The sequence below is a fragment of the Terrapene carolina genome, unplaced genomic scaffold, assembly GCF_002925995.2.
Source record: "Terrapene carolina triunguis isolate 2854851 unplaced genomic scaffold, T_m_triunguis-2.0 Scaffold210, whole genome shotgun sequence".
Classification (NCBI taxonomy): Eukaryota; Metazoa; Chordata; order Testudines; family Emydidae; genus Terrapene; species Terrapene triunguis.
Window position 1 is genome coordinate 16783583 of NW_020664561.1, and position 16224 is coordinate 16799806.

At 42.5% G+C, this 16224-nt stretch overlaps 1 protein-coding gene across 1 annotated transcript in view; it reads left to right on the top strand.

Moving 5' to 3' along the window:
• Nucleotides 1-281: 281 nt before the first annotated feature.
• The window catches only part of LOC112103402 (proteoglycan 4), a 38816-nt gene continuing 22873 nt past the window's right edge, over nucleotides 282-16224 (top strand). Inside the window, exons 1-3 of the mRNA XM_024195129.1 lie at nucleotides 282-354; nucleotides 4334-4456; nucleotides 8529-8648. Of these exons, the coding sequence (XP_024050897.1) occupies nucleotides 282-354; nucleotides 4334-4456; nucleotides 8529-8648 (316 nt within the window). The remainder of the gene's footprint in view (nucleotides 355-4333; nucleotides 4457-8528; nucleotides 8649-16224) is intronic.

Here is a 16224-nt window from a genome sequence, read left to right on the forward strand (position 1 = left end):
GAAACAGACTTTAAGTAATGATGTTATTTACGTCTATTTTTTCTGTAAAGTTTAATGCATAATCAACTTATTATTAGGGGATACATGGCATAATTCTGTGTTATCAAGTTCTCTATATTTTCAAACTGATGTTTAAGTTGTTACGTGACTTTTATTAGGTACTAAAGCATTCATTTGCATTTTATTTTTTAGTATAAACTAAATAATGTTTCATATATTGATCTGAGAGTATTTTAAATACAGTGTTTCTTTTCAGGAAGGATTCAGTACCTAAGTTAACCATGGTGTGGAATATATATTACATATCCCTGGTGTTATTTTCAGCATCCTTGATTCAGCAAGCTTCTTCTCAAGGTATTGTAACATACAAAGTCGAAGAAGGCTGTTTGGAATATTTGGAAAAATAAATTAATACAGATAAATGATTCCTTCATTGCAAACATGTCTTAAGAAACTACAACATTTTATAACTAATTTACCAACATGGCTATCATGATTCAGTTTGCCAAAATCTGAGAATCCTTTAAAACATATGTCAATATAAATTGATCTTTTAAGTGGAATAATTTGTAAATCTCAATGTTTTAAAATGTATATGTACATGCTTTGTGTGTATCTATAACTCTCTTTCTGTAGATATAAGCTGCATATCCTATTGCCCTCTAAATGATATAGTTAGTCAAATCCATTGCTGATATCATCCAGTGAAGTACTTGCAATTATATCACTGATTAATTTGGCCAGGAGTGGTTAGATACTGATCAGAATCATAACAAGGCATGTACATAACATGCTAACTAAACACTTTCCTTGTCAGTAACGTATTATCTGAACACACTTTTGATACTACCATGCAATCTTCTAGTGGCATTAATTTCTCTAATATTATAGATTCTTTTAATTTCTCTCTTAAAACTTGGCATCTACTAACCAAGATAGCGTCTCTTTTTGAAAAATGGAAGGAACTACAGCATAGCAAATATTAAGCTTGCTGCTATAATTCTTAAGCAATTTAAATACTTAAGTTTCGGCTACTGTACTTAAATACTTAAGTACAGTAGCCGATATTACATAGTTGTATAGCAGTAACACAAAAAAGTTCTCAACAGCTCTCACTCTTTACAAGGCAGGAATCAAATTTTATCGACTCAGGGCCCGATGGAACTCCCTTTCAAGTGAGTGGGAATTTTTGCATTGACTTCAACAGGGATCAGACACTCACTGCCAGGAAAGAATGCACGAAAACCAATTGTGGTTTTGTTGGGTTTCTTTTAAGAAATAACTTCTCATCCTACAGTTCATAAAATTGTCTTTTAATCTTGAATCCAGATTTCACCTGTGTTCTCTCCTCACCCATCTCTCTTACATGGAGGGCAACTGTGGTGTAACAAGCTATGCATAAGGCTGGTAGTGAGGAGACATGGGTTCTAACTCCTGACTCTTTCACCTACTCATAGTGTTCCCTTTGACAAATTACTTCACCTTAGAACCGCAGCTACTCTTTGGAATACTGCAAGTGAAAATAGTTAAGTATCAGGGGGTAGCCGTGTTAGTCTGTATCTACAAAAACAACAAGGAGTCTGGTGGCACCTTAAAGACTAACGGATTTATTTGGGCATAAGCTTCGGATGCATCCGAAGAAGTGAGGTTTTTACCCACGAAAGCTTATGCCCAAATAAATCTGTTAGTCTTTAAGGTGCCACCAGACTCCTTGTTGTTTTTGAAAATAGTTACTTGCCTTTGTAATAAAAAGTGCTATGTAAATGCAGAGTTTAATTATTATTTTTATCCCAACTCCTCCCCTCCTCTTGATACACACACATATGTACAGTGTTTGTTGTTGAAAATGTTTCTTGTCTCCAGTGCTGTGTTATGTGTTATTTCTTGTTGCTTCTCAAGATTTCAATTCACTGTCTTGAGTCTTTTTTTCAGCTTGTTTACTAAATGTACAGTCTCCTGGTTCAGATTTAAGGATGCTTCCCTTGCATTTTTCAATTCCAGAAGGGGAGGCTGTTAGTACGCTAGTGTGTTTTCATTTACTGGGGGTATTGTTCCAAGATGATTGTATGATATAGAAGAACAAGATAATGGACTACAATTAGAAGTTGTGGTGATTTCATTGTGAAAACAGTCGTATCTGTCACTTAGGTTTTCATCTCTAAATGCACAGCTAGGGAGTTCCCCCACTATCTTTGATTATCCGTGATCTCCCAGCATTGAAGCCACTCTGTAAGATGAATGTTACTCCGCTGAAAATAAAGAATCCATATGAACAAAAAGAAAGAATATATTTTATCCTGTTGTGCCGGGCTGGGACCCAATGATTCCTAAATTCTAATCCTAGTTCTGAAACTGACTCCCTTTCTGACATCAGGCAGTCCCTTAAAGTGCAGTCTTGTTCTGACAAGTGACTGTAAGAACAACATCACAGGATTCCTTTGTATTGTGATCTTATTCACCCGTGTACAAGCAAAACAACTTTTTTAAATGAGCAGCCTTGCAAACTCAACCTGAGATCTGAAAGTCAACCAGGGTTGTCTCCTGCTCCTACGCATCATCACCAGTAATAAAGATTATACAGCCCTAATTATGCTGTCAGTGGCACCTGTGCATCTCCAGTGCCTTCGGATTCTGCATTTAAGGTATGTCTTCTGGACTACTGAAACAAAAGCAGTGAAGACAGTGCAGCATAGGTAGTAGGAGTCCAGCACACACATGGGTCCTTAGCCTGATCTGAAGCCCATGCTGAGCTATCTTCACTGTTGTTGCCTGTGCTAGCTTGATAGCTTTTTCTGTGTAGACAGACTCTTAGTTATACCTCTGTAACCACACAGAGCCTTCATTGAGATAGCACAGGTGTAATTGAAAGCAGAATATGGCCTTCAGAATTTCTGTTAACTGATGATAAGCATGCAAGAATTTAGCTTGCCTTTCAGATCCCAGGTTGAGCTTGCAGTTGGAAAAAATAATCTTTTATTTGTAATTGGAGCAAATTTGTTCTGGAAGTCACCAAACAAAATAAACATTGAAAGCCATATAGAGCCATTTTTACAGTTATTTTCATAGCAGAATTGCACTGTCTCAGTGTTCCATCTGGAATTTATTACCTAATTTTTTGCAAAATGTTTTGAAGAAGTAAAACTTTCTATTCAGATTAAACATTGTCATCATCAGTGGGATGCAAAATTAAAAGGTGAGATGGAAAACAAGTGTGGTCTTACCAGTCAGTTGCTTTTTCTAAGCTATGACCAGTAAAATACAAATGCTGATAGCTCACAATACAACTGACTCATTCAGTATGACAGATGGCCACGCACCAATCCCCAATTCAACATACTCCCAAAACTAGGGCAATTGAAGTTAGCAAACACAGTACTGGATGCAGACCTGAACCACACAGTTGTCTAGGGTGACCAGCAAGTGTGAAAAATTGGGACAGGGGATGGGGGGTAATAGAAGCCTATATAAGAAAAAGACCCCAAAATCGGGACTGTCCCTATAAAATTGGGACATCTGGTCACTCTACAGTTGTCCCCTATCTATTTCCATAGTATACCAAACCAAAACTTGAAACCTCAAAACCCCTGAATTTTAGTATGTTTGAAATCTGTCTGCATTTGTAAGCTCAGGCTCATTTCTAATTTTAAAGTAGAATATGAATTTATGCATTGTGATAGTATGACCATAGCTAGGGTGACCAGATGTCCCGTTTTTAAAGGGACAGTCCCTTTTTTGGGACTTTTTCTTATATAGGAGCCTATTACCCCCTACCCCCGTCCTGTTTTTTCACAGTTGCTATCTGGTTACCCTAACCATAGCTCAGCATTCTAGATCTTAGTATTCAATATAGCTCAAAGAATACACACAAATTAACATGTTTTGGGCCCACTCCAACTCCCAGTTAATGAGAGTTTTGCCACTGATTTCAGTGGGAGCAAAACAACTCATATTTTTTTCATATGCAGTCGATATATTTTGGTTTAACTGGAAAGAAGAAACCTGCCTCCTACAAGCCACATCAGGGTTTGACTTAAATTAGTGCATCCAAACTTTGAAAATATCCCATAGCAGAAACCTTTTCTTTTGAACTCTGGATAATGCAACTATTATACCCCCTAATATAGGGCCCAATCCTAGGCCTACTGTAGACAATGGAAAGACTCCTATAAATATCAGTGGGAGATGGATTGGGCCCATTGTTTTTTTTCCCCCCTTAAGGATTTCATTTGCTTAGTCATTATAAGCAAAATCATTTTACTACTTTGCCATTCGCTGTTTCCTTACAAACCATTCTAGTTTGGCAATGTTTAAAACTAGTATTGTATGATTTTAGATTTATCAAGCTGTGCAGGGAGATGTGGGGAAGGGTATTCTAGAGATGCTCCCTGCCATTGTGATTATAGCTGTCTACACTACATGGAATGCTGCCACGATTACAAGAGATTCTGCACAGAGGGTAAGTTGTTAAACCCAGTCAGTTTCTACGATGATGAGCTCTGCTCTTATTTCCTTTTGCACCTGTACCTTGTGCTCTTCTCAATGTTTATACGTCTCTTTCGCTTTACTGTGTCTCTCGTTTCCTTCTCATAAATGTTGTATCATGTCTGAATACAAGTTTTTCACGGATAATCACCACTTCAAAAAGTCCAGTATTCACATTTACAATAATTAGGCTGTCACTAAGAAAAGTGCCCTGCTTTAAAGACTGGCAGAGCAGCACAGAAGGGGTTAATATTTTACCTGCAATTTGGGGCCAATCCTGTTCAGTGCTTTTTTAAAAAACTTTTTAAAGCAACATTTTAAAAACCATGGGGGCCAAAGGCCATGATTCAAAGCCCAGTGAAGTCAATAGAAGTCTTTCAATGGACTTTGCATCAGATTGTGCTATCAATTTTTAAGCCAAAAATCACTACTGAATAAGGTATTCCTGTTTAAAAAACTGATGGCTCAATATGGACCTATACATTCTAAAGAAAAAGTACCGTATATACTCGATCATAAGCCGGTTCGTTTATAAGCCGACCCTCCCAAGATGGATAAGTAAAAATGGAAAATTTTTATAACCCATTCATAAGCTGACCCTATAATTCAGTGGTCAGCAAACTTTGGCTCCCGGGCCATTAGAATAAGCCGCTGGTGGGCCGAGATGGTTTGTTTACCTCGAGTGTCCGCAGGCACGGAGGTAAACCTAAGTAAACAAAGTGTCCCAGCGCGCCAACTGCTTATCCTGACGGGCCGGTACAGCAACTGGTGGGGAAATTTTGGGGGGTAAGAAGCTGGGAGTCAGGGGAGTAACCCCTGTGACCACCCCCCACATGACCCCACCCCTACCCCAGGACCCCTACACTCTTCCCATCCCATCCCACCCCACCTTATCTGGGGAGGGCCAGGGGGAGGATGTCTCTTACCTGGCTGGAGCTGCTCCGGCAGGCTAGGCAGCGTGGCCACAGCCTGCTCCGGTGGGCCAGACCGGGCGGCGAGGTCGCAGCGTGTTCCAGTGGGCTGAGCCGGGCAGCACGGCCACAGCGTGCTCCAGCGCCCAGGCGGCGCGGCCACAGCCTGCTCTGGGGGGCGGAGCCAAGCGGCATGGCTGCAGCCTGCCAGCCAGAGCTGCTGCTGCTTCAGAGGCTGGGGGGAGAGCAGCGTGGCCAGAAGAGGAGAGACTCTGGCCCCACCTCTTCCCTTCTGGCTGTACTGCCTCTCCTTGCTCCCTCTGTTGGGGGGAGGGGCTGCGTCCCACCTCTCCCTCCCTATACCCGTTCATAAGCTGACCCCCTTCTCTGGTGCTTCCCTTTTTTACTAAAAAAATTCAGCTTATGAACGAGTATATACGGTAGTTGAAATTTGCCATCTTAAAAACTCACTTCTGTTTCTATTTGCTGAGTCCATGTAGTTGAAAATGTTGTGTGGGAGACTGATGGGGAAGAAGATAGAATGAATACTGGACTTAGATATATTTTTCCTATAATTGACATGCCCCTGAACAGTGCAAATATGCGTGTTTCGATCTGTTTTTACAAGGATTTTGGCAAATTAGGTTAATTGTGAGGCAGCAATGCATTAAATTCATGTTTATGACTAAGCGTTTGTTCACAGAGTGCATTAATCTGCACCAGAGGGATGTGAATTCTAGGGTGCACAAGTGTGTCACACTAACTAGCCTGTGTGGACTCTGCTGGTGTGCATTAAAAGTTCGCTAGTGTACGTTAATATAGTCCTGTTTAAAACAATACTATGTTATCGTGCACTGGGGAACTGTGTGTGTGTGTGTGCCAGCGGGGTCCACATGGGCCAGTTAGTGTGCAACATGCTAGTGTGCACTATAATTTATACTTTCTGGTGAGGACTAATTGCTCAATGCAGACAAGCCCTTAAGATAACCATGGTGTACTATTCACTGCAGTTCTAACAATGCTGAAACATTCTAGGGTAGGATTTTTTAGTTCTATCATTACAGAATCATAAGTCGCAACTCTGTTACCCTTACTCATACTAAGTGGTACATTACTGCACAAATAGCCCTATGGAAGGGACCTGCATTGTGATTAACCCAGTCTAGTGTGACCAGACGTCCCGATAAAATCAGGACCGTCCTGATATCCGCCGGCAGCGCTGGTTGTTTTTTTTTTGCTCCGCCGGCGGGACTGACTCCGCTTTTTTTTTTTTTTTTTTTTTTTTTTTTGCACACTCCCCCCCCGCCCCCCCCATGTGTCCCGATATTTTCTTTCCCTCATCTGGTCACCCTAATCCAGTCATAAATATTAAACTGAGTGTATTGATGGCTCACATAAACCTGATTTGAATAAGACAAAAACGTTAACCTGCTGAGCAATTTCAATATTCCTTCGATTCTCTTGAATGATATGTTTGTCTGAAATTAAATGTTGCAGATTTTCTTTATTATACAATAGCCTGTTTAGTTACTACAGGCTAGATTTTTAAAGGTCCAGAGGTAGACAGGCAGTGTACCTAAAAACCTTTAAAAATCATGCTCTTTGTGATTTAAAAAATGTTGCTATATGTTCTGTTTGCTGAGCACACTGGCCCTGATCAAGCAAAGCATTTAAACGTGTGCTTAACTTTAAATATGTGAGTAATCCCATGGAGCATAATGACTGACTAATTGATTTTGGCGTTAGCAGGATGTCAGAGATGTTTATGAACGCAACTTTTCTTATCACTGTAATTTAAGAGCCAACTCCAGATCTCATTTACAGTGGTACATATCGGGAGATAAACCACTGACATCAGTGGAACTACTCTGGATTTCTATTGGTGTAAGTGAGGTCAGAATCTGGCTGTAAATTATCCTACCAGCACTTAATTAATATTTAACCTAAAATAGGATTTTGAGCCCTGCACATAATCAGAGCTGAACTTCAATAGGAAGTTCAGGCAGAGAGAGGCTACAGGATTGGGTTCATTGCCTGTATGCTAAACAGTGTAACTACCAACTGATTGCTTATTTTGATCCCGGTTCTGGGAGGTACTGAGTATCCTCAACTCCCAGTGACTTCAGGTCCAATATGACCATTGAAATAGTAAAATTTGTATCTGTAATACACATCCTATACAACGTCAACAAATATGTTAAGATATTGTAAACATTTAAGGCCAAATGTTGTCCTTAAATGTATAATTTATATAAAATTCTGATGTTAATGGGAGCTGCACACACTCTTGCAAGCAGATAAATTGACCATTACTATTTATTATGCAGTGCAAGAAACGTAGTGGTTATTAAAAGTTAAGCCCCAATGGATTATTAAGAATAGATAACAATTCAAAATGAATTAATACTATATAATTATACATCTAAATATTAGTACTGATATTACATTATGAAAAGGTACAAAAATAATTTTGTACTTAATTAACATTGGGGACAAATTTGCAGAAAAGGACTGTGTAATTTTCTATGCATAGCCATTTGCACGTTCCAAAAATAGCATGTGTATATCAGATAGTCTAACCCATGACATGTTCAAGCAAATCCTTTTTTTCATGTGCACTATTTTTAATGTTGGCGACACAAATAATTGCTCATGCAAAATGGTGTAGAGATTGAGGGGCCCATTTGAAAATCTGGCCCAGTATAACTTTTTTGTTAAATCTAAATTCAGTCCCTATTTGAAACATTTTACATCTGGCCCAATATTTCACAGACATCACCTCTGACTAGGGGGAAGGAAATCCTGTTCAAAGGAACCTTCTTATAGTGAACTCTGAGATAATGAAACAGCTTCTAGTGAAGCAGAATGTAAATTCTAAATTGTTTCAGTACACCACAATGTGCAAACTGCAGTTCCAGTTACAGCGCATGATTCCCAACCCACTGAAAGCAATTGGAGTCTTTACATTGATTTAAATGGGCTTTAGATCAAACTCAGAGTGACTACGTGCTTATATGAAGTTGTTCTTTACAGCAACAAAAATTAATGACTTCACTATAAAAGGGTTCCACTGTAGGACAACAACAACAACAAAAGCGGGCAATAATGCTGAACCTCTTGCTTTGCCTTGTGTAGAACTCTCCTGTAAAGGACGCTGCTTTGAAACTTTTGTAAGAGGGAGAGAATGTGACTGTGACGCAGACTGCGAAAAATTTGGGAAATGCTGTCCAGACTATCAGAAACATTGTGAAGAAGGTGAGTGTACTTTCCTTATAAATGGCTTTCTGTATTTTATGTATTTAATATAGCTGCCTAAGTGTTGTAGCAGATTAAGAGCCCCACATATGTTGTACTTAATAATGCTCACATTAAAGGAATTTTGCCATTAACTTCAATGGAAATAGGATCGATCATTCCCTTTCATTAACAGAACCCTCGCATATGGAAAACAGGAACTATGAGGAGGTGATTAAATGAATGGTCTGGTTACATTCCTTTATTTGAACATAGATGCTCTGAAATACCTACTGGCATTCTTCTCTGAATTAACTGCTCTGAGCTACCTTCTGAGTCTTCTAACTGCTAATGCTTTCATACAGTCCTTAACTAGTGATAAAAAAAATTCTTTAACAAAACAGACTTTCTCAAGAGTAGGAGCTTTATTATGAACAGGAACTGCTGAAATCACCAGAAAGAAAAGAATTTGTAGGGAATGATTTTTTAAATTTGTTTTTTTTTAGTCTTTATATGGAACATCCACACCCCCACAATTCTAGGTCCATGATTTATAATAATATTTTCAAGCCTAGATTCTTTGCAGGTATAACTCCACTGACTTCAATGTCATTACATGCAAACGTAGAATTTGAAGGTTTAAGTGTGGGGAACTGGATGGCTCAGAGTACTGGTAATGGGATATAGTCTGAAATTTACTCTACCTGCAGAGAATCTGACTTTATGCACGTAGGGTACAGAGAGGTTAGACAAGAAAATTCACACCCCCACTCCCCATGCAGGTGTTCCCTGTAGGTTAGGGTTGATATGTATATGGCAGGGTAGTGTGAGAAACCATGTCTTGCTGCTTTCCAAGCTGCACCTGTACTATGGATAAAGGCAGAACTTCATTCTCCAGGGAGATCTATTCTAAAGCTTTCAGTAGCACTAAGACATGGATTCAAAGCATGGAAGCACATTCTTAACTTTAATCATGTAAGCAATCCCATCCTATTCTGCAAAGCACTTAAGCATATACTTTAAGCATCTGCTTAAGTGCTTTGCTGAATCTGTGCCTTAATACCCTTATCTGCATGAAACTGATATATGCAGCTGGCACTGAGATACTGCCTTCTGAGATCACAGGATCTCCAGGACATTATTGTAGCCAATTTTAAAGTCAGCAGTTCAACAATCAACATGAACATTGTGAAAAAAAAAATTAATTACCATCCCAAATGTTATTCTGTTCACAGAACATTTTTAACCAACCACTATCAGGTTTTTTGTTTTACTTTGTGTGAAAAAGTGAAAACATCTAATTAAAGTCTTGGGAATATTGTACTAACTCATGAACATCACGTGAATTTAAGGTCTAAACTACCAGGCTGCTGCCTTTGAATGTTTCCCTCTGTCCATTTGAACTGCTAGGAAGATTCTGTGCACCAGGTGACACTGTCTGATTTTCATCACTGATTTGGGTTCCCTACCCTTTTTGCTTCCTGCTTTCTCAGACCTCTGCTTCAACACTGACTCTTTTCAGTTAGTGCTTAAAATAAGACCTTCTCTTAGGGTATGTCTACACTACAAAATTAGGTCGGATTTATAGAAGCCGGTTTTATAGAAACTGGTTGTATGCAGCCGATTGTGTGTGTCCCCACATAAAATGCTCTAAGTGCATGAAGTCGGCGGACCGCGTCCACAGTACCGAGGCTAGCGTCGACTTCCGGCGCATTGCACTATGGTACCTATCCCACAGTTCCCGGAGTCTCCGGTGCCCATTGGAATTATGGGTTGATATCGCAATGCCCGAATGATGCAAAGCAGTGCCGCGGGGGGTTCTGGGTACATTGCGTCAGGCTCCTCCCCCGCCGTCACAGCAACGCAACTAATGCAAGAGCAGAAAGAACTAGATTAAAAATACTATGTTCCTCTGCAGAATTATTGCCTACAAAAATATTTAAATTATTTGCTCATTTCTAAACTATCTAAGCAAAGTTTTGTTTATAGTGAATACTTCCACTCCACCTCCCCTAATTTCCCAGAGAAAGGAATTGCATCATAGATCTGCAAGTAACATTAGCATTGCATAGCAAAGGAGAAAAATAGGGAGGCGACCACATTTTGCTGCAAAGCTTAGGTGTGTATCTGCTATTCAATGTTTAAATTGGAGGAAATCCATACGAATGGTAGACACCTCTTTTGCTTTCACTGCTCAGTCTGTGGACACTCTTTAAATGGCAAGCAAGCAAGGTTACTTAAGAATAGTTGACCTAACAAAGGTGTATTTTTTTAATGTCTTACCAAAGTTTTTAATGAATATCACGTTGTACCATGTTAAAAATGTCATAACACACATTGCCAAGTCTCATTTTGTAGCAGCAATGGAAAGAGTGACAGAAAATGTACAGAATTGTCTAAAATGAAATCCAGTCAAATTGTTATCTTGGGCCGCAAGTCCCCTAAGAGTTTGACAAGTGGTCAGGGTTATTTGCAAAGGAGCAAAATCAATGACCAATTTAGAGCCACTTTAAGGCTCCTGTACTGTACACTTCCAGCATGATGGGTAAAAGGGTCTTAGTGTTAATAAAAATCAGACCTGACTTTTTTTTTTTTTTTTTTAGAGCACAATCATCTTCATCTGTAGGAAGAAAAATGAAATTCACATTTTTATTTTATTGTATTTCATTGAATTCCCTAAAGCTGTAGCAATAAACCATTTTTGAATGGCTGAAGCTAACTGGCAGTTAGACCAGTTAACATTTATTTGTTTACTTTTAAAAAAAGATTTTAGGGGACACCTTGCAGAGTTGGCCTATATCCTGACCTTGTCGTGGCTGCTGAAATTCAAGCTGCCATGTCGATCCGGTCTCCTCTCTGCAATGTTGATTCCAATCACTTCAATCTCTACTAGGCTAAGAACATAAGCACATAAGAAAGGCCGTACCGGGTCAGACCAAAGGTCCATCTAGCCCAGTATCCTGTCTACCGACAGTGGCCAATGCCAGGTGCCCCAGAGGGAGTGAACCTAACAGGCAATGATCAAGTGATCTCTCTCCTGCCATCCATCTCCACCCTCTGACAGACAGACAGGCTAGGGACACCATTCCTAACCCGTCCTGGCTAATAGCCATTAATGGACTTAACCACCATGAATTTATCCAGTTCTCTTTTAAACTCTGTTATAGTCCTAGCCTTCACAACCTCCTCAGGTAAGGAATTCCACAAGTTGACTGTGCGCTGCGTGAAGAACTTCCTTTTATTTGTTTTAAACCTGCTGCCTATTAATTTCATTTGATGACCCCTAGTTCTTGTATTATGGAAATAAGTAAATAACTTTTCCTTATCCACTTTCTCCACATCACTCATGATTTTATATACCTCTATCATATCCCCCCTTAGTCTCCTCTTTTCCAAGCTGAAGAGTCCTAGCCTCTTTAATCTCTCCTCATATGGGACCCGTTCCAAACCCTTAATCATTTTAGTTGCCCTTTTCTGAATCTTTTCTAGTGCCAGTATATCTTTTTTGAGATGAGGAGACCACATCTGTACACAGTATTCGAGATGAGGGCGTACCATTGATTTATATAAGGGCAATAATATATTCTCAGTCTTATTCTCTATCCCCTTTTTAATGATTCCTAACATCCTGTTTGCTTTTTTGACCGCCTCTGCACACTGCAAGGACATTTTCAGAGAACTATCCACGATGACTCCAAGATCTTTTTCCTGACTTGTTGTAGCTAAATTAGCCCCCATCATATTGTATGTATAGTTGGGGTTATTTTTTCCAATGTGCATTACTTTACATTTATCCACATTAAATTTCATTTGCCATTTTATTGCCCAATCGCTTAGTTTTGTGAGATCTTTTTGAAGTTCTTCACAGTCTGCTTTGGTCTTAACTATCTTTAGCAGTTTAGTATCATCTGCAAACTTTGCCACCTCACTGTTTGATGCATTGCTGGGGTGGAGCTCAATAAACAGTTGACACAAATCATTGTTAATATAGCACTCCCATGTAAAAAAGATTTTAAAAAAATGTACAACTTCTAAAGGTAATTTTTTGTCCTACATCCTCCTCTATTTTTTTTCCCATGAAAAGTCACCTGCCTGGACCTGATCCAACTCTTGCTGATTTCACTAGGAGTTGATCCAGGCCCCAAAGCATTTTCAGTCAATAATTGCATACATTCCTCAATATAAATTATGGGCTCTATTCTGCCAGTCTTATTCACCTTGAATACTAGCTTAATGTGTCACTAGCCCCGTTGGTTTCCATGGGACTACTTGGGGAGAAAGGGACTACTCAATGAGTGTAAGGATGATCACATGAAAGTTCTAATAGTTAAAAACACAAACTACATTTATTTCTCTTATGATGATATTTATAAGCGTCTTTGATTGCAACAAAAAAAAAGCTTGTACATCTTCTGAGCTCTAGCTATTTCTTTCATGCAATTTACATGGGCTCTTATAAGGGCTCCCCTTCAATGGGTGGGGAGAGGTTGGGGAAAGGTTACAGGGATGGACAGGAGGCAGTTGGGTTGATGTCAAGAGAAGGTCACTGCACTGCCCTTCCTGCTGACCAGAAGAGTGGTACACAAGTGCGCGCATTTATACCCTATGCATACCCAGTGAAGCCATCTTTTACCCACCCTCCCACCTATGAACCTGGCAAAAGGACTGACTCCCTCTTGACAGACTGTGGGAATTACACTAGTTGACCATTTCCTTGAGGAACTGGGAAGGAATTTTTCTCTCTTTGCCAGACTGGCCAACGCAGGGTGGTTTTTTCCACCTTCCCCACAGGAGGTCTGGGGTCCACTGGGGTGGAGTAGGTTATAATTAAGGCTACGTTTTAGTCATGGGTATTTTTTTGTAAAAAGTCATGGACAGGTCATGGGTAGTAAACAAAAGTTCATGGCCCGTGACCTGTCCATAACTTTTCCTATATACCCGATTAAAACTTGGGGAGGGGGCATGGCTGCTGCGGGGGTCATGGCCCGGGGGATGCCATGGGTGCTTGGGGGTGCTGCGGATGCTTGGGAGGGTGCAGCCCAGGAGAGCACTGCGGGTGCTGGGGAGGAGCGGTTGGTGGGGCTGGAGCAGGCTCCCTACTCGGCTTCTGGGAATCGGCGACCTCCAGCTCCTAGCTCCATATGCTGCCTCCACTCTGCCCCAAGCCCCAGTTCTGCAGCTCCCATTGGCTGGGAACCAAGGCCAATGGGAGCTGCGGGGGCGGTGCCTGCAGGCAGAGGAAGCATGTGGAGCTAGGAGCTGAGGGAGGGGAGTTCCTGTTGCCTTTCTGGGGAGCCACCTTCCCCCCAGGTAAGCACTGCCCTGCACCCCAACCCACAGCCCCCCCCACAGCCAAACTACTGCTGCTGGGGGGCAGGGGAAGGGGAGGGAGAGGGCGAGACTGCCCCAGCAGCAGCTGGTGCAACTAGCCCGGGACTGCCCGAGCTGCTCAGGCGGCTCTCGGGCCATCCGTACTGGCCACTGCAGAAGTCACAGAGGTCAGGGACAGTCATGGAATCCATTACTTCCGTGACCTCCATGACAAACATGAAGCCCTAATTATAATGTTGCAACTTAGCATGTATAACTTGTGGTAGATGTCCAGTGCACGTACTTGGTATGGAAGGGATACGGCTATCGAATAAAGTGGATTGGGAAAGGATTTGAAGGAAAGCAACCCTTAAGAGAGTCGAGTAAGGGAGGTTTGATGCTCCTACATCTGGAGCAATGGTGAGCCAACTCCTCTGCTTTTATAGTCCCTTTTCACCTCATATGAGGAGAGGGTGGTAGAATCCTCACAGCAGGATAGCTGGGACATGGTTGGGGATTGTGACAGGGTTGGGACTCACCACCTGGCGCCTCCTACTGGTTGTCTCGGGAATTAGCTCTGTCCAGTGGAGCGCCCCCTCCTGGTGGTGTCCCGTCTGTCGTCTCGCCCTCGGATGGCGTGTCCGGACCCGCGTTGCTCCCAAGCTCGCGGCGTCCTCTTTGAGCCACTGCCCTCCGGCAGTGCCCCTTAATCCATCCTCGCCCCCTTTCGGGGGGGGGGGGGGGAATCAATCAGCTGCCTCTCTGCGTCCTGGCTGATGTGGCCAACTGCACCCTAGAGTCACTCCCCTCTTGGGAGGGGGTTGGTGCAGCTCTAGATGGTCGCTCTGTCGGCCGGGTGCAAGGCAAGGGGGGGGACCCAGGCCCGCCCACTACACTGAGTCCTAACCCAGGGACCCTCTAGTGGCAGCCGTCCTGCCCTCTTTCTCTCCCTCCATCTGTCCACGTCCCTGGGCCGCTTCCCCTTCGGCCCCTCGCACCAGCTAGGCCCTTCCCTTCAGGGCCTGCAGCTTGACAGACTCCGGGCTGGAGTTACCCTCTGCTCCCCCAGGCCTGCCCAGCACTGTGCTGTCCCGGGTGCTAGTCTCCCAGCCTGGAGATAGACCTTCCCCTGTCAAAGGCCTGGGACAGACTGCCTGCTCCTGTCCTGAGCAGCCTTCTTATAGGGCTGAGTCTGGCCCTGATTGGCTCCCTCCAATCTGGGCCCTGATTGGCTCCCTATAAGGCCTTCCCTGATTGGCTCCCTGTCTGCGCAGGCCCACTGGAGCCCCAAATTCAGGGAGTGGGGCAGCCGCCCCACTACAGGGATTATGTGGAAATTAATAAGAAAAGGATAATGACCTGCACTGTACAATTTGTTGCCCGATACTTTAAATGAATAACATTGCAGCCTAGTGAAACTATCTCCATTGCGTCCTGTTTTTCTTCTGGCATGGCTGGACAATTGGCTGCTACCTGAACCTTTGCTATTTGTCTCACTACCTGATCCAAATTCACAGTTTAGATTCACTGCTGGATCCCAAATTATTTTCTGGTTCTGGTTTGAACACAGCTGAAATCTCATGAGATTTCAGTGACAATATATCTGAACCCAAACCCCGATTTAGTCTCAAAATTGAACTTAAGGGGACTAATCTAATATCTGGATCTGACCAGCGGTGGCTCCAGGCTCCAGCGCTCCAAGCACGTGCCTGGGGCGGCAAGCCGTGGGGGGCAGCCTGCCGGTTGCTGTGAGGGCGGCAGTCAGGCAGCCTTCGGCGGCATGCCTGTGGGAGGTCCACCGGTCCCGCGGATTTGGCGGCAATTCGGCGGCGGGTACGCCGAAACCACGGGACCGGCAGACCTCCCGCAGACAAGCCGCCGAATCCGCAGGACCGGGGACCTCCCGCAGGCATGCCGCCGAATCCGCAGGACCGGGGACCTCCCGCAGGCATGCCGCCAAAGGCAGCCTGCCTGCCATGCTTGGGGCGGCATAAAAGCTAGAGCCGCCCTGGCTCTGACTTTGCCCACGTGCTCCATGTCTACTCTCTCTCAAGGAATTATTAATTCTTGAAGGCCACCTCTCCTGGAAATTGTCATATGTATGGAGAATGAACTAAATAACTAAAAAATGTTTAGGGCCTCTCAAAAGGTAACACTCTGACTATGAGTTAGTTCTCATGGAGGACCAATGTGAAAAACATGTTCAAAGTTTGTAGCCCAAGACATTTTTTAGCTAGAGTAAGTGGACATAAAAGTTAAACAAAATTTAAAAAAGCGAACACCCTCC